At 38.9% G+C, this 18,817-nt stretch overlaps 2 protein-coding genes and 1 pseudogene across 4 annotated transcripts; 2 read left to right on the forward strand and 1 right to left on the reverse strand.

The window, feature by feature from the left end:
• On the forward strand, window positions 993-8,454 carry LOC18786329 (KHG/KDPG aldolase). Of its 3 annotated transcripts, none has more exons than XM_020556837.1 (12): window positions 993-1,431; window positions 2,575-2,629; window positions 3,318-3,353; window positions 3,443-3,487; window positions 3,922-4,005; window positions 4,766-4,831; window positions 5,050-5,088; window positions 5,683-5,782; window positions 5,984-6,134; window positions 7,435-7,539; window positions 7,826-7,895; window positions 8,105-8,454. In XM_020556837.1, the coding sequence occupies exons 1-10, from the start codon at window positions 1,244-1,246 to the stop codon at window positions 7,463-7,465; spliced, it is 795 nt and encodes a 264-aa protein (XP_020412426.1). In that variant the 5' UTR covers window positions 993-1,243; the 3' UTR covers window positions 7,466-7,539; window positions 7,826-7,895; window positions 8,105-8,454. The 3 variants fall into 3 exon arrangements, with proteins under 3 accessions (XP_020412426.1, XP_020412425.1, XP_020412424.1); XM_020556836.1 differs by having other exon boundaries at window positions 994-1,431; window positions 7,804-7,895; XM_020556835.1 differs by having other exon boundaries at window positions 994-1,431; window positions 7,435-7,895.
• Window positions 8,548-10,498, forward strand: LOC18787617 (protein ELC-like). Its single transcript, XM_007218006.2, has one exon. The coding sequence runs from the start codon at window positions 8,942-8,944 to the stop codon at window positions 10,202-10,204; it is 1,263 nt and encodes a 420-aa protein (XP_007218068.1). The 5' UTR covers window positions 8,548-8,941; the 3' UTR covers window positions 10,205-10,498.
• On the reverse strand, window positions 14,684-16,881 carry LOC18784685 (annotated as a pseudogene).

Consider the following 18,817-nt stretch of genomic DNA (forward strand, 5'->3'; position numbering starts at 1 on the left):
CCTATATGAATACAATGACTGAATTTGATCTTCAATTTAAAATATTTACACTAGTGGATACCACAAAATCTTATGTTATATTTAACGAAAGTATAAATAAACTCTTAATTGTTAGTGAATATATTGTTTTGATGGCATATGCATACAAAAAAACTAGTTTCAACCATCCAACCGTCAAACTTGTTTGTTTATACTTCGAGATCATATACGCTAAAAATCGGAAAAAATAAACATTCAGAGATCAAGTAATGGGACAAAACTCTTCGACGGTTATAATGAAAAATCACGACTTAACGGTTATTTTAACTCCGATTTTGATGATTTTTTAAAGCTACACCCCTTGACCCTATATGAATACAATGAACTAATTCGATCGTCAATTTAAAATATATATTTTCTAACAAAAACCCAATCTGAACAATAATAATATATTTTTCTAACAAAAATCCGATTCGATCTAAAATAATAAATTTAAAGCTACTTAATAAATATATATACCGTTTAATTTCTTAAGTGTTATGCATACAAAATAAAAAACAAAAATAAATTGGTTTAGGTGACAAAATGTTTGGATTACGTCATGCAAAGATTTTAAAAAATAATTTTTTAATTTCATTTATTTTTATAAGGACTTTGCGCGACGAAGTTTACTTTTCGTCGCGCAAAGTCACTTTGAGCGACGAATTATTTTTCGTCGCGCAAAATTGGTCGCGCAAGACTTTGAGCGACGATGTATTGTCGTCGCGCAAAAGTTTGTCGCGCGAAGTGACTTTGCGCGACGAATTATTTTTCGTCGCACAAAATTTGGTCGCGCAAGACTTTGAGTGACGAAGTTTCAAATTTCGTCGCGCAAAGTGACGTTGAGCGACGAATAGTTTTTCGTCGCGCAAGGGATTTTTTTTACTAGTGAATATTCATTATTGTAAACCTGGAATTAATATGTATGTACATCAACTTAATTTTGCCATCCAACTCTGAAGTACAAGTGTATAATGGAGCATTCTTTGAGGATCAACTTTCTTATTTAGAGTTAGAATTTTTTAAAATTGAGTATATTAAATCCTGATTTTTTTTTTAAATTTTTAAAAAATACATATTTATTTATTTATTTATAGAATAAGCGATAATTTTTAATGAAAATCCATGCATAGAGCGGATAGGGCTATTAAATACCATCCCGCCCAAAATTATGTCCTTTCTCGCACAACACGGGAAAACGTGAGACTTAAACGGAGCACTGGATATGGCGAGTACGAGTCTGAGCATCGTACGGCCTTTGGCTTCTCCCCCTGGCCTTCAAATATCACCGCCACAGCTACCGCCTCGGCCAAACCGCCTTCGGGTTTGTTGCTTCTCTCGTGGGATTTCTACTGAGAAAACCTTGACGCAGATTGAGAGTTCAGGTGTCATCGCCTGCCTTCGGGCCAATAGGTGACTACAAATTTTGTATTTTTGTATGAAATTTACATACTTTTATAAGAAAATTTCCATTTTTATGGGTTTTTGTTTTCTTATTTTGCTTTTAATTTATCTGGGTACGTGGGACACAAGATAATATTGCTCATTTTCTCCAGAACTAGTTTCAAACTACCAAATAAACTCCAAAACCAGCATGATTTGCCATAAAGATTGACATAATTAAGGCTTAAGATACAGTTAGATGAGACTTTCTCCTCAATGTTCCAGAGAAGTTCATTACTTGGATCATAGCATTAGCCTTTGTGTTTACTATGCCTAGTTTTTGTATATGACTAACGGGGCAAATTGATTCTTGTGTCTTTGCTTTGTTGATGACTTTTGCATATTCTCATCTCATCCGCGAATTTTCATTCAGTTCTGCTAATTAAAACAGTGCGGACATCAGTGGTTGATTCTAAGTCAAATAAAGACTAGAGTGAAATACCCTTTTCGGGTAATACCACCACTTGCAAAGATCAGATTTTAATTTTTCTGCAATACAAACACTTTTTCCAGGAATATTTTAGGATGCTTTCAATCTTTTTAACACTTTCCTATAAAGATTTCACTCTTCTGTCTGAGATATACTTATTAGAAAAACGAAGCATCCGTCCTGTGCATGCTGGATCATGTCTATTCTATTTGGGATGCAGGTCTGTAGGTCAAGTATTTTCTATTCGTCCTAAATGTCATCAAAATACTTGAGCAGAGAATTTCATATTGAAAGGGCCAAGAAACAAATAGGAGAGTTTCTTTGTAATTTATATCGTGTAGTACCGAGAATAGGAATCTTCATAAGGCTTAGGGGTGCTCAGCTCCTTTTTAGCTTGAAATTGACTTGTTTTTTAGTTTCTGTTATGCTTCTTGTGCAGGAAAACCTGCTTGTTGATGTATTGTGACCCTGGCTGCTTGTACTGCATTTTGTTTGAATAATATTTCTTATTGATCTAAAAGGATAATAGTGCTTATCTTCACTTGTCAAAAGTTAAACAGGGTGATAGAGTTATTAAGATTGAATTTTTTAACAATGTTACAAGGTTTTTTGTATTTTTGGTAAATTTAGCAGACGATTTGCCCCAAGTTTTTGGGCTTACTGTCTGTTTCCCTTTTGTGTAGTGCAGAGCTGGCAATTGAAGCTGCGTGTGCTGCACTTCATGGTGGTATTTCAGTTGTGAGCTCTCCATTCATAACTCTTTTTTTCCTTAAATTTCGTACAGGAAGTAGAAACTTCTTTCCCTACAAGCTCTGTTGTTAAATATGAAAGGAAAAACCTAAAGCTTTTAAACAACAATTCACATTCATACTTGCATCGGTTTGGAATTTCTGAAGGATATTACTAGCCCACCGTGGCATGTCCCCAAGTACTTGAATCAGGTGTCCCTGGGGGTATTTAAATTCTTGCCAAGCCTAAGGTGCCTTGCATTTTGGAAAGTTGGGTTACAACTTCATATGTGGGAGGAAGTATCTGCTGCATTTTCTTGTTTTTGCAAGTGTTAGGGTTTTCTTATACAGCAGTGAGGGTAGTTTTGTAAGCATCGATATGTTGGTTGATATATAATGGTTGTCTCTCATTCTAAGGAGATATCCCGCTTTTATTTTCAATTGCTCTTCCTTTCTTCTATTTCTGTTGCTTTTTTCTTCTTTTTTTCCTGTCGAAATTCTTTTTCTGTTGCTAAGCTGACACTAAGTACCACATTTTACCCAAAAAAAGGTGACTAACTGCGAAGGAAGCGCAATCGTTGTTCAACAAATTTTTGATGCATGTTTGCATTTTTTAGGAGATCTACAGTGTAGTAGTATACTTTCATTTTGATCACCAGTTATGGGTTTCTAATACTTTTACATTTCTTCATATGTAGCTGGAGATTGTGATGTCGACCCCAGGTGTGTTTGAGGTTGTTTAAACTTTCAAACTATCCTGTTTCCTATTAAAAATTGTCACTTAGATTGAGAGCTTATGCTCTTTTTTCCCCTTCCTGCACAGGTTCTACAGCAGCTAGTACATGACCATCCTACAAGAGTCCTAGGGGTAATCATCTTTTTCCTCCTTGATATCTTGACTTCTTTCTTGTGTGCTCTAAGTCATGGTGTTTGACACAGAATGCATTAAAGCTTATAAGTAATATTTGCAGATATGCTGTGTCTGCATTATTTAACATAAATGGTTCAATGTGGAAGAAGAGCCATACACTGTCCATTCCTTGGATGCTATATGAAATACCTGGTAGCATAAATGTTCAAGATGGGAAATATTGGATTACTAGAAAACCCTTAATAGCTTCTCTTTTCAAATTTCTCGAGGTGACCAATGTGGTTATATAACCTGAAATAAATTTTATATAAAGATGTTTTTTATTGGCGTTCAACATTCTAATTCCATATTACAAGAAGGGTGAGGTACAGGTCCGTATAAATTGAAACCATTAAAAATTAGTTCTTCTGAATGTGCTTTGTGCCCTGCAGGTAGGAACTGTACTAAATGTTGAGGATGCCAAAAGGGCAATGATAGCAGGAGCCAAGTTTCTTATGAGTCCTGCTATGGTTAAGGTAAGCATTGAGAAATGTTTGGCCACTTTTTCTTTACTAAAACTTATTATCTATTTGTCATGAATTTCATTATTAGTTTCTCTCTCTCATTTTGTTATTACTAGGAACAGTCTTTTGTTTTGCCTCTCTTTTTCTGTTTCGGCCTTGTAGAAATATATATAGGAGTATGATATTGTATTCTGAGGAGCAACCCTAATTAGACGTAGCCTCACTCTCTTTTCTTCTTTTTCTCTCCTCCAATCTCTCAATGTTTCTTACCTTCATCTAATCTAACTTCTAACTTGGCATGAGGGCAACAAAGCACATTTTAAGTTGGCATTAAAGCACATCTACCATGTTCTTCTCTCCATTCTACCTTTTATTGGGTTATGTTTGGTTATGATTGCTAGTTTGTCTGGGGCCCCGAAACAAACCCTACAATCATTGGGAGGCAGGAAAGTCTAGCAAATAGCAAGATAGATACTAGGTATCTTGAGGAATCAAAACCCCAGACTATGTGGGGCTCCCAACGTTTCTTTGTAAAGGTCCCATTCCTTTTGGCATAGCAATTTCATATACATAAACTGGTGAGAGGCAACTCCAATGTGGCTGATCCCCCGTCTTTACTTCTCTTTTATCCTCCAATCTCTCTACTTTTCTTATCTTCCTCACATGTAACTTCTACAATTTCCATTTATTATCAATTATGGTTTATTTCCATAAGGTATTAGGATATGTATCTAATATTGCTTGCTTTTAATAACTCAAAAATGTGCATCAGGACATTTTGGATGATTTTCAATATAGTGGAGTTTTATACATACCTGGTGTTATGACCCCAACAGAGGTAAAAGCATTTCTTATACTTAAATTCTAACTCCTTGTAATCTCCAAGGCTTTAATTGATTTTCACTTAAACCTGTTTGACTTATTAGAATGTTTATTTCCTTGATCTCTACTATTGTCATTGTATGGCAAATCTAGATGCATTTTTATATCATCGTTTTCTGATTGGGGTTGCAAAAGGCTGATCACCTTTTCCTCAAATTAATTTTCTATTTGCAGATATTGTCTGCATATGATGCTGGTGCCAAAATTGTCAAGGTGATTCTTGTCATTCATCTTTTTTATATTTTTTTAAACGCATTCATCTTTTTCTTGTAGAAGTTCATCAAGGTAGACGTGTCATCTTCACTGGCTTTATGTACACTCATAAGGCTACGTTATTAAATTTATTATCCTGTTTTTACCAGGCCTTTATTTAGGTATGTGAGCATGGCATGATGGTTTCTGGTTATCAGACACTTAATAATTATGAGTCATACTTAGATTAAAAGTAGGAAAGTTTTAAATATCTAATTTTCTTTATGGAGCTTAAATGAAAAGTAGGAAAGTTATAAATATCTTCTGCATAACTTGTAGTCATTCTCTATTGAGTTAGCAGTTTGGACCTAGTTTTTATTTTTTAAACCATGAACTTTCATTGGTTATTGGTGTATTTTACTGGTGCATAGTTGCTTTTACCCAACATATTTCATTATGTATACATTTCAAGTTGCATCTGCATGTAGTTTTAAACCTAAAGTGATTAGATTGTTGTTAACTGATTATTGGCTGGTTCAATTCAATTTCTTATGCCTGTTTGTTCGGGTCCAGGCATGACTAAGGGGTTCTTACTCCGTCTTATTTGGTAATCAGGTTTATCCTGTTTCTGCATTAGGTGGCTCACAATATATATCAGCTATCAAGAAGCCTTTTCCCCATATCTCAATGGTTGCTTCTCAAGGCATAACAACAGGTTGGTAATTGACTCTCCTGTTCCCTTTAAAGCTCCAGTGCTGCCCTCACTTTGTGTTACTACTGGGAAGATATTTAGTTTACTCCTATTTTTTAGGTTTAGTTCAACATGTTTTTGAAGAAAGATATGATTCTTTGGCTTTAAGCATCAGAGCATGTACATCTGACTTATGTGGATTCTTTGTTCTTCTAATTGATACAGATTCAGTTGGGGATTATATTGCTCAGGGAGCATCGTCGGTTGTTTTATCAGATGCCATATTTGATAAAGAAGCAATGGGTCAAAAAAATTTCACTAAAATCTATCAACTTGCAAATGCCGCAGCTTTGCATGGCAATGAAGCTGTAGACCGGTTAGATATTGTCCTCTGTTTCATAGTGATGTTTTTTTCACTTATGTAGGATGTTTATTCATTACATTGCTAATGTTACTATGATATTGTTTTCCCTGTTTATCTTTGACTAAAAATTTACTGCTACAATTTAGTTTTGAAACTTCTCGAGTAGATAAAACCCATGTGGCTTTTGTTCTGGGTAAATGCTGGCAACTGTTGTTGGCAGACCACATCTTTTACATTGACATTTCAGTAGGCAAACCCAGGCTCCCTTGTTGGAGGTGTTTGGAATTTGGATTCCAGTGGGTGTGTCCTTGGAGCTACTTTTTGTTGTTGGCAAAGGGTTTGTTAGGAGCCAAAAACAGCTGATTACTCTTGGAGGTGTGCTGTTTTGGCTATTACATTGTGTGTTTGGTTTGTATGGAATACAGTGGTTCTTTAGGGCAACAAGGAATAATTGAAGTTTCTCTGGGATAAGATTAAATGTTTAGCTTCTTCTTGGACTTCTTTGCCAAACATTTTTAATGACCTTCCTTTCTTATTGTGTGTTGAGTACATTGTGTTTTGTTTGAGGTTAAAGAACTAATTTTGATGAACTTATCATCCATCTTTAGGAACTTTCTTCTATTTTTGTTGATAAAGTTTGCCTTTATCATATTAAAAAGTTTGAAATACTTCAAAGTGGATTAGTCTTGGATGGTCAATTATAATTCGGGGATTAGTCTTAGATGGTAAATTACAATTTGGGGCCCATTTACACTTTGATTCCCACACTTCCGGTTTTGCCTATCTTATTATCCCTGTAGTTAATTAACAGTCTCGAACCCAAATCGAGATTTCCATCAATTTAACAGTCTCAAATCCAAATTGGACTTGATTGCAAGCCTTAATAAACTACAGGGATACGACTGAATTGAAAGTATGGGGAGTAAAAGATCTTCTACTAACTTGAAGTATGGATTGTTGTCTTTAAAAATAGTACTGAAAGCTGACACTTACTAATTAGAAAAATCAGTAATCAGTCTTGTCTTAATCCTCCAATAGGTACGTGGCATTGGCGGAATATTCTCTTTTCAGTATATCAAAATCCATATTATCTCATCATTTGACTTCTCTCTGATTCCCCACTCTGATCCCTTACTCTCATTTACATCCTTATGTATCTTTAGATTTTAGTCAAGTACTGAATTGAATAAAAAATAGATAATTAAAAGGTCTGAAATCTATGCAGGGGTCAGCAATATACTTCCAATTGATCTATATTTCTCCTGAGTTCACTGTTTTTCTTAGCGCTCTAACTGCTTCTGTTGTCATGCAGGATGAAAAAGTTGAGGCTAAACCATTTGTAATAGGTGTAGTAAAATCTTATACCAATGTAGTTTGGAAAATGCTTTGGCAGTGCTGGACATGTACTAGCAAACTGGTAAAGTCAGGTTTTCACTTTTTTTCTTATTTTTTTTCTCCATTTTATACGTTGGCTTCCATGTAACCTATTATGCACCCTTAGATCAATGAAGAATTTAGTCTAAGTTTATTTTGAATGTGTACTTCAAGCAACTGAAATCGTCATGGTAGTTTGTTGAACTATTAAGCATTACATTATCAATATTAATCCGACATCACTTGCACTGGATTTTCACTCAATTCGCCTCACCTTTTTTAAATTGAGTGCCAAGTTCAAACACAGGTTTATTACATGATATTCTCAGTTGGGAAACTGAAAAGTTGACCTTTCAGCATGGAGTAAGAAGAAAGTGAGCCTGCACAATCCCGTATTTGGTCAGTTTCTCATCTTTATATGCATTTAATCTAACTCTGGGTTCCAATATATTGGGGTTACCTTGGTTGCAATTTCCTAATATTCAAATGGAGTTTAATATTAGCTGCTTTGGAATTCAAATACGAGGAGATTGTTTGAAGTTTTCATTTCGTAGTTATGTCTGTCTTTTGCTCTTTTACATATTTGTTTTAATGCTTCTCTTTGGCAGGATGAAGATTTTTTGTAGAGATGCTCTGAAGTTTCAGCCAGGAGTGAGGATCATTTGACAAGGAAGAAAATTGAAGTAATTTTTGCTTTGAGGTCTAGTAATTAACAAGCTTTAACACATGCAGGCAGGCTCCATAATGGATGGTCTCCAGGACACAAAAAGAGTTATAGGAGTGTAGTTTTGTTTGCCGTTTTTTAGTTCTATAAGAAAGAGTATTTTTCTGTACCAAAGTAGACATTTTCACAATGTGTTATTTTAAATGACTCTAATGTATATACTCTAGACATCAACTTGCTGCATGTTTTTGTTGAAACAAGTATAATTTTATCCTGTTGATCCTTGAGAATTTAGTATAAATCCTGTCACCTTGAGAGTCTGCTTCAAGTGGGTTGTGACAACTTTGTTACCATTATTATTTTTGTTTGGTCGAACAACCTTGTTATCTTGTAGACATAGGTTTGGCCAAATTGACTAAAGTGGATGTGTTCTTTACTCCACATCCGAGTTCAAATTCCCTCCGATAATTTAGATTAAATTAAAGTATAATGTCATTTGTATTTAAAAATTAAAAAGAAAAAAGAAAAAAACAAGTAAAGATCGCTTGGGTGTCCAGAGATATTTTTGAGCGTTCAGAGACTTTGCGCACCATTTCTGGAAGGGGAAGTCAGCAACACGCGCACACGCCAGTCTCAACTCAACACGGCACGCTCACAATCCCTTTTCCGCGAAGCAAACATAACAAACAAACAAATCCCCCAATTTCAAATCAACGATCAAAATCCTCTCTGTGTCTCTCTTTCTCAATCTGAAATCTCCATTTTCCCGACCCGAATAGCGATGGTTCCGCCTCCTGGTCCAACCCCAGCGAACCCGCAACTGATTCAGCAGTTCCTGAGCTCAGTCCTCTCGCAGCGCGGCCCCTCGTCCCTCCCTTACTCCGAAGACACCAAATGGCACATCCGCAACCACCTTGTCTCTCTCACCACCGCCTACCCCTCCCTTGACCCCAAAACGGCGACTTTCACCCACAACGACGGTCGTTCCGTCAACCTCCTCCAAGCCGAGGGCACCGTCCCCATGTCGTTTCAAGGCGTCACATACAACATCCCCGTCATCATCTGGCTCATGGAGTCCTACCCCCGCCAGCCGCCCGTCGTCTACGTCAACCCCACGCGCGACATGATCATCAAGCGCCCTCACGCCCACGTTACTCCCTCTGGTTTGGTCTCAATCCCTTACCTCCACAATTGGGTCTACCCGAGCTCCAATCTTGTCGAGCTCGCCAAGAATCTCAGCGCTGTCTTTGGTCAAGACCCGCCTCTGTTCTCTCAGCGCAGGCCCAATCCCAATACAAACCCTAACCCTAACCCTAATCTGGGTCATTCCTCCTCGGCGATTTCGAATTCGGGTTATTCCAGCTATTCGGGCTATTCGGGATCTTCAGGCTCGGTTACTCCTGCCCGCCCCGCGATCCCCCCGAGGGCGTACCCGCCGTCTCCGTATGGAAGCAGCGGGTCGTTTTCTCGGGTTCAGACCGAGGATCCGAACGAGGTTTTCAAGCGAAACGCGATCAGTAAGCTTGTGGAGATCGTGCATGGCGATGTGGCCGGGTTGAGGAAGACGAGGGAGGCAGAAATGGAAGGCTTGTTCAATGCGCAGGCCGAGCTGAGGCAGCGGTCTGAGCAGCTTAGCAAAGGTTTGAAGGAGATGGGGGACGAGAAGGAGGGTTTGGAGCAGCAATTGCAGATGGTGTTGATGAATTCAGACGTTTTGGAGGGGTGGCTGAGAGAGAATGAGGGGAAAGCTAGGGGCAGGTTGAATGGCGTCGATGTGGACGATGCATTTGAATGCATAGACGTGCTTTCGAAGCAAATGTTGGATTGTACGGCCTCTGATTTGGCTATAGAAGATGTTGTGTATTCCTTAGATAAGGCATTGCAAGATGGGGCAATACCCGTTGATGAGTACTTGAAGAATGTGAGGTCTTTGTCGCGCAAGCAGTTCTATGATCGCGCTACGGCAGCAAAAGTCAGGGCTGTCCAAATGCAATCACAGGTTGCAAATATGGCGTCTAGGCTTTCACATTATGTTGCCTCATAGTATATTCCTGGTTGTGAGTGTTGGTGGATCGACTGGCTGCATATTCGGGCTCCATTTCTCCGCCGCATCAGTGAATCAGTGGATCAGTATAATAGAAATGATATAGTTTCTGGTTATATTCCTGTAAAAAAAATATGTCAATGGTTTATTTTCTATTTTTTCTGTATTGTTTTTTCACAGTTTTTCTTTAGAGACGGTTTCTCTGGGAAATGTGTTGTTCATTAAGTATGATATGAAAACTCATTTTTGCTCCAGATTTATATAAGAATATCAGATATAGTCATTACTCCTGGATTCTTACTTCTTTTATGATTTGTTTTTTGGCTTAACCCTTTGCCCAGGTTCAATTGTGAAAGTTTTTGTATAGCATTAGCCTGTGTGTTTACTATGCCTAGTTTTTGTATATGATTAACTGGTTCTTTAATGGGATTCTTTCAGGACAGGGCAACAAGACAAAGCGACAGTTTATCTCCTTTTCTTTTTGTCATTATTATGTAGGACGTGTTTAGCATGCTAATGGACAAGAAAACTTTTCATAAGTTAATTTGTCATTCAATATGTGCAAAGTTGAGAATATTATGTCTTTGCTTTACTGATGACTTTTGCATATTCCCATCAGCTAGTTTGCATTCAGTTCTGCTAATTAAAGCAGTGTGGACTGCTTTGCATTGCATCAGTGGTTGTTCCTAAATGAAATAAAGGCAAGAGTGAAATACCCTTTTCCAGAAATACAACCACTTGCAACTTTTCCAGGAATACCGTAGGGTGCTTTTAAAATTTTGAAGATTTGCCTGTAAAGATTTCATTCTTCTGTCTGAGATTTACTTATTGGAAAAGCAAAGCATCTGTCCCACGCCTAATGAATCATGTCTATTCTATTTCCAATGCAGGTTTGAGGCTTAGGAGGTGCTGAGCTCCTTTCTAGCTTGTAATTTACTTGGTTTTGAGTTTCTGTTATGCTTCTTGTGCAGGGAAGCCTTGTTGATTTATTGTGTAACCCTGGCTGCTTGTACTGCATTTTGTTTGAATAATATTTCTTATTGCTCTAAAAAGATAATATTGCTAATCTTCACTTGTCAAAAGTTAAAACTGAACATGGTGATAGAGTTATTAAGATTGAATTTTATAACAATGCTACAAGGTTTTTTGTATTTTTGGCAAATTTAGCAGATGATTTACCCCAGGTTTTTGGGCTTACTCTCTGTGTCCCTTTTGTGTAGTACAGAGCTGGCAATTGAAGCTGCATGTGCAAGATCCCTGGTGGTTGATACTTCAACTTCTTGCCAAGCCTAAGGTGCCTTGCATTTTGGAAAGTTGGGTTACAACTTCATATGGGAAGGAAGAAGTATCTGCTGCATTTTCCAGTTTTTGACAAGTGTTAGGGTTTTCTCATACAGCAGCTGGGGTAGTTTTGTAAGCATAAGTATGTTGGTTGATATATAATGGTTGTCTCTCATTCTAAGAGATAACCCTGATTTATTTTCAATTGCTCTTCCTTTTCTTCTGTCTGTTGTAACCTGACGATATGTGTCACATTTTACAAAAAGAGTGCCAACTGCCAAGGAAGCGCAACCCTTGTACTGCATTTTTGCATTGTTAATGACATCTACAGTGAGTAGTATACTTTCATTTTGGATCACCAGTGATGGGTTTCAAATATTTTATATTTCTTCATATGTAGCTGGAGATTGTGATGTCGACCCCAGGTGTGTTTGAGGTTGTTTAAACATTAGAACTTTCCCATTTCCTGTTAAAAATGGTCACTAAGGTTGAGAACTTATGTTATTTTTAACCCTTCCTACACATGTTCTATGACGGATGGTACACGACCATCCTACAAGAGTCTTAGGGGTAATCGTCTTTTTCCTCCTCGATATCTTGACATGTTTTTTGTATTTTCTTGTGGGCTCTAATTCATGGTGTTTGACAGAGAATGTAGATTAAGTAATATTTGCAGATATGCTGTGTCTGCATTGTATAACATAAATATTGGTTCAATGTGGAAGAATAGCCATACAATGTCCATTCCTTGGATGTTATATGGAATGCCTTCTAGCTTATGTTTAAGATGGGGAACCTGGATTTACTAGAAAACCATTAATAGCGTCTCTTTGCAAATTTCTGTCACATCTGTTCTGGTACAAATCATAGTAGATGCATATGTAAGTGTCCAAACTGGTTGTGGTACTGGTCCGTATATAAATTGAAACTGTTAAAATTTACTTTCTCTGAGTGTGCTAAGTGCTGTGCAGGTAGGAACTGTCCTCACTGATTTTTCACCCTCAACAAGCCGATTCTATAACTGTCCATCACCTTAGAACAATCTCCAAACAATCTGCAGACAAGCCAAGACCTTTAGTAAGCACCGCAGCCTGTTTACTGTAATTTTTTTCTGCTACATAATCTGTAGTCATTCTCTATTGAGTTAGCACTTTGGACGTAGTTTTTGTTTCTTAAGCCATGAACTTTCATTGGTTGTTCGTGTATTATACTGGTGCATAATGTTGCTTTGTTTTACCTAACATAATTCATTATGTATGCGTTTCTAGTTGCATGTGCGTGTAATTTAAAACCAGAAGTGATTAGATTGTTAACTGATTATTGGCTGGTTCAGTTAAATTTCTTATGCATGTTTGTTCCATTCCAGGCATGACTGGTGGGTTCTAAAGTTGTTTATTGGTTAGTTTATCCTTTTTCTGCATTAGATGGAGCACAATATGTATCAGCTATCAAGAAGCCTTTTCCCCATATCTCAATGGTTGCTTCTCAAGGCGTAACATTAGGTTGGTAATTGACTCTCCTTTTCCCTTTAAAACTCCATTCTACTCCATCACTTTGTGTTAGTATTGGGAAGATATTTAGTTTATTGTAAAGTGAGAAATACATACGGTGCAGAGGGGGTGAAAAGCATATGGTGCTAGCTGATCTATGTAAGTTGGGTAGTTCCATCGGCCCGGTGGGTTGCTCTTCTCTTCTATGTGATAAGCAGATATTGCTAAGGGTTGCATGAAGGAAAAGTTCTTTGGGCTTGCATCGTGATAACTGTTTTTTGGGTCTACAAACTTAAACCATATAGAAAACCTTTGTAGTTATATTTAGCTAATTTTATTTCAGTAGTGTAAGTTTACTCCTATTTATCTGATCTAGTTCATCATGTTCTTGAAGAAAGATATGATTTATTGGCTTTGAGCATCAGACCACATTACTTATGTCGATACTTTGTTCTTCTAATTGATACGGATTCTGTTGGGAAATATATTGCTCAGGGAGCATCATCAGTTGTTTTATATGATGCCATATTTTGATAAAGAAGCAATTGGTCAAAAATATATATATATATATATATATATATATATATATCAACTTGCACATGCCGCAGCTTTCCATGGCAATGAAGCTGCCCATGGCAATGAAGCTGTAGTCCGGTTAGATGTTGTACTCTATTTCATAATGATGTTTTTTTCACTTATGTAGGATGTTTATTCATAACATTGTTATTGTTACTATAATATTGTTTTCCCTGTTTATCTTCAACTGAAAATTTACTGCTACAATTAATTTAGAAACTTCGAGAGTGGACAAAACCTATGTGGCTTTGTTCTGGGTAAATGCTGGCATACCACATCTTTTACATTGACATTTCAATAGGCAAACCCGGGCTTTCTTGTTGGAGGTGTTCGGAATTTGGATTCGAGCAGGTGTGTCCTAGGAGCTACTTTTTGTCGTTGACAAAGGGCTATTTGTTAGGAGCCAGAAAAAGCTGGTTACTCTTGGAGGTGGACGGTTTTGTCTATTACATTGCGTGTTAGATTTGGATGGACTACGGTGGTTATTTAGGGAAACAAGGAAGAATTGAAGTTACTCGTCTGGACTAGGATTAAGCTTTTAGCTTCTTCTTGGACTTCTTTGCTGAAGAATTTTAACTTTCTTATTGTGTATTGAGTATATTAAGTGTTCTGTAAAGCCAAATCGAGATTTCCATCTATATTAACAGTCTCATATCCAAATTGGACTTAGTTGCAAGCCTCAATTAACTACAGGGATATGACTGAATTGAATTGAAATTATGGGGACCAAAATGGAGAATGGCCCAAAGTACATGTTGCATATGACCTCCAGTAATGCTCTTCTCCCACTCCCCTTTTTCACACGCACGCATAGAAGTTGCACCTATGCATTTAACTGTATATCTGCAAAATTTGTAACCTACATTGATAGTGATACAAAGATTCTCTACTAACTTGGAGTATGGATTTTTGTCTTTAAAAACATCAAAGTTTAAACTTACTAATTAGAAAAATCAGTAATCATTCTTATCTTAATCATCCTAAAGGTATTTGGCATCGGCTTAATATTCCTCTTTTTCAGTCTATCAAAATCCATTTTATCTCTTCATAAAAAAAATAAATAAATCCATATTATCTGATCATTTTACTTCTCTCTGATCCCCCACTCTGTTCCTGATTCTCAGTTACATCCTTATGTATGAGAAAGAACCATTATTGCTCCTGCAGAGTTGAACAGCCAACAAGCCTTTTCTTGTACATAGTATAAATACAGACGAACTGACTGGGCTACATTATTTCATTAACATTTTTAATTGAACTTGCTGACTCTTCAGCATCATTGTTGGATTGTGTTGATGACCATGTTGTCTCTGAATTGTCTTCATCATCCACCACTGGTTTATCTTGTGGTTATAGGAAAGGCTTTGGAGGCATTTGAAGGGATTCAATCTCTCCTTCAAGCATCTCTACTACTTTGCGCATCGAATTAGGATGCTCGGTAGGCTTCATTTGTATACACCATAATGCAGCTATAAGCATCTTCTTTGTTATTTTCATTTCCTCCTCAGTGGCATCTTCTATTTCTATGCCCTTTCCTTCAAAGAATTGGTCATAAACCCATGAAGGAAAGTATATTTGGCTTGAATGAGCTGCAACTGCATTCAGGTTCTTTCTTTTGCCTGCAATTTCCATCAATAGCATTCCGAAACTATAGAGTCAGCTTTGTTTGATATGCCTCCTATGTTTTTGTAAAACAATTCTGGAGCTATGTATCCAATGGTTCCTCTTGCTGCAGTCAAAGTTATACTGCTCTCATCTAATGGACATAATCTTGCGAGCCCAAAGTCAGAAATCTTTGGAACAAAATTCTCGTTAAGAAGAATGTTGTGAGGCTTGATATCAAAATGAAAAATTTGCATCTCACATCCTTGATGAAGATAGTCAATACCACGAGAAACTCCAAGTGAAATTTCTAATGATTTCTTGTAGTTTAAGGATGAGGGTTCTTCTTTAGAAAATATGTGTTTATCAAGAGACCCATTTGACATGAACTCGTATACAAGAGCACGCTTTGATCCCTCAACACAATAGCCAATTAGTTGCACCACATTTACATGATGAATCCTTCCAATTGTAGCAACTTCATGGATAAAATCTTGCCCATTACCTTTGGACTTACCCAGCATTTTAACTGCTACAAGACGGCCACTTCGAAGCTTTCCTCTAGATACAGAGCCATAACCTCCTTCACCCAATTTGTGCTTCAATCCTTCGGTCATTTTCTTGACATTCGAGTAGGAGTACCTTATTGGCATGAGGTTGTTTTGACTTTGTAAGAATTCTTCTATAGGGCCATACATTGACAAGTGCCGCCTTTTCAACTTATAGATAAGAAGCACAATCACACATGGAACTCCGACTGGAGTTCTTGTCGCAAGCAACAATATTGCTGCAAAACAAAAACAATGAAAATTTTAGCACTGCGTCCACCATTTCTAATTCAAACTTGGTTCTATAATCACTTTTTCTCTACAGCTAAAGATCACTTATTTGACATGAGAGTATAATAAAAAAGAAGACAATACATTACTCACCAAGGGGTGGAATGTAGAAATAGAAAATACCTGCAAGAACATAGAACAAAAACAGATTGAGTTTAGACTCTGAGCTATTAAACGTTTTTTTGGAAAAGATCACTGAAGAAATGAAAAGAATCGAAATGATAGGAGTACGTACTACGTAAAAAGCCAAAAATTATTTCCGCGATGCCTGCATTATCCAACAGAAATAATACGTACTGAATTTTAGAATCTTGACATGTTTCAAACTGAAGTATAGTAGAAAATTTGGAAATTTGTTAATCACAATGTGTGTACTTGTGTGTGTGTGTGCGCGTGCGTACTTCTAAAGATGTGATAAGTTCTCTTTGATATCCATACCACAGTGGTTCGGTTGTGACCAACCATAATTACAATCATAAGCACAAAAGACTTTGTTGGTATCATTGTTGACGTAGCAAATACTCCCTTTTCGACCTCTATCATAGCTCTGCAACCATGAAAGTTCAAACCCATAGACCAGTTCATTGTGGATGTCTATGTAGGAAAGGTTCGTGCCCTTTGTACCCGGCCAGGATGTCCTAACCATAAGCTCAATGCGGCACAACTCCGTCAAATCTGAGGCATTAACATGACCAACCATAACAAAAGAATGCCCTTGGGAATGGAGTAGAGCAGAACTGGGACTACTAATAGCATCAGTACAAGGAGCAGTCTCCACATACAGAGGTGAGTTCACCGGGGTTTTACAGGTAATGAAAATTATAGGCTTTGACAGTTCAATTTGATATGAATTTTGAAAAGAGAAGCTCCATGCAATTTCATGCTTATCAAGTTGTTAAATTTACTGTTGATGCGAAAAAATGGTTTAGCACTTATTTCGTCAACTTAGTTAAATTGTCCCTTCGGTAGGTGATTGTCCTCGGTAAGTGGTCCACTCTGGAGGGGTAAGTACCTACAAAAGGACACGTTCGGTAAGTCCTTGGGGTACCGGTGCGATACCGGCCGAAGGCTCTCCGATGCTTAAGTAAGTACGAATTTAGTAAAGTTTAACTGACAGATCACACGATAGCGTACCGTTAGTTCTGATCCCCCTCTTTTGGGGATATGGGTCTCCTTATATAGACCTTGGGAGGTGTGCACTGTGCTCATATTTCCGATGTGGGACTCTGGACATGGATTGTGAGCATGACACGTGTCTGATTGTAAAAAGGGCCAAGATAGATGGCTTCGGTAGGGAGCATGCCGAAGGAGTCTTGTGATCAGTATCGATCCTGTCCACGTGTTCGGTGGTAATAGGCCGTTTTATTTCCGGTATAAACAGTAGTCCCCCAAGTTCTCTTCCGAAGGTCCTTCGGAAGGGAATTTAGTTCTCCAGGGTGGTTCGGAAGATAACCTGCCGTCCGGCAGGTTCGTTCTGGGGAGATTGGCCTGGGACTCGAGGGGTCGATGATGCTGAGTGGATTTTTGGGGCGGAGAAACGCTTCGTCTTCTGTGCCTGGCGTTCAGTCTGCCGCGCCATTCATCGGGTGACGCGTGGCCAGCGAAAGGACGTCTGACGGCGTATTAATGAGCCGTTTAGTCTTCCGAGGCGTACCGTTACAGCTCTTTCCCTATAAATAGAGGCTGCTCCGGATGAAAGTTTCACTTTGCAATTGTGAGTTTGCACGAGAGTTCTTGAGTAGGCGATTTTCGAAGTGTGCGAACGGCAATCCAGGCGATTTTCACAGCACTCAAGGTAAGATATCGTTCGGTACCCCCTGGATTTTTATTATACGTCTGTCCATGGCATAGGCTAGTCGATCGTTAAGTAGGATCTTCCTTCGGTAGTCTAGTGGCCATAGGTAGAGATGTAGGTATCGGTAGGATAGTGCGGCACGAACCTTAGTTTCCCTTTTCTTTGTTTTGTAGATGTCCGATAGCGAATCGCCGTTCGGCAATGAGCCCAACGCGTTCGATGGGGAGTTGTCATCGGGATGGGAAACGTCCAGCGGGGCTGCGAGCCTCGACGCCGACGGAGATGACACCGATGCTGAATTATTCGGTGAGGAGGTGGAATCCGTTCCCACCCATGGCATCGGCAAGGGGCTCATGACGGGGCACCCGCTACCCTTAGCCGCGGTGCTCAAGGACGGTACCCGTGTCGTGCCGTTCGAGCACCAACCTGAGGCCTCCACCTCCGGTCGAAGCGTGGACATTGCCGGTTCCTCCCGGCCGAGGGTAACCATTGTCCACCGAGGGCCCCCTAGGATACCGGTGGGCGTGCCTCAGAAAGCTCTGTTCGGGGTCGATTACTTGGAGCCCAACAAGATCACCGAACGGGAGTTGGAGAAGATCCGGGCCGAATACCTCATCCCTGATTCGGTAAGGATGAGGATTTCGAGCCCGGTTGAGTCCCTCAGTGACCCAGCGAACGGCGAGGTGACCTTCTTCACCGACGTCCTTGTGCAAGGGGTTCGGTTGCCGTTGCAACCTGCCGTGCAGAGGATCCTTGCGCAGATCGGGTACGCTCCGGGCCAATACAACCCTAACTTCTTGGTGGCCTTGATGGGGGTGATCGCGGCTTTCGGGGATTGCCGAGGAGGGGGAGCCTTCCTACGAGCAGTTCTCGTATCTCTACAGCATCACCAAGTCAAAGAGCGCCGATCACGGCGGCTGGGTTCAGGCAAACTGCCTGAAGGCTGCCGAGCGGGGGCACTTCATTAGCTCGGTGCCGACTTCCCAGAAGTCATGGAGGAATCGGCGGGTGTTACTCTCCGGCGATTGGG

The sequence above is a fragment of the Prunus persica genome, chromosome G2 (assembly GCF_000346465.2).
Source record: "Prunus persica cultivar Lovell chromosome G2, Prunus_persica_NCBIv2, whole genome shotgun sequence".
Classification (NCBI taxonomy): domain Eukaryota; kingdom Viridiplantae; phylum Streptophyta; class Magnoliopsida; order Rosales; family Rosaceae; genus Prunus; species Prunus persica.

Coding starts and splice junctions, on each gene's coding strand:
- LOC18786329 (XM_020556837.1), top strand. CDS start 1,244: ATGGCGAGTACGAGTCTGAGCATCGTACGGCCTTTGGCTTCTCCCCCT. Junction 4,832..5,049: donor GTGTTATGACCCCAACAGAG/GTAAAAGCATTT, acceptor TTCTATTTGCAG/ATATTGTCTGCATATGATGC. Junction 5,089..5,682: donor CTGGTGCCAAAATTGTCAAG/GTGATTCTTGTC, acceptor TTTGGTAATCAG/GTTTATCCTGTTTCTGCATT.
- LOC18787617 (XM_007218006.2), top strand. CDS start 8,942: ATGGTTCCGCCTCCTGGTCCAACCCCAGCGAACCCGCAACTGATTCAG.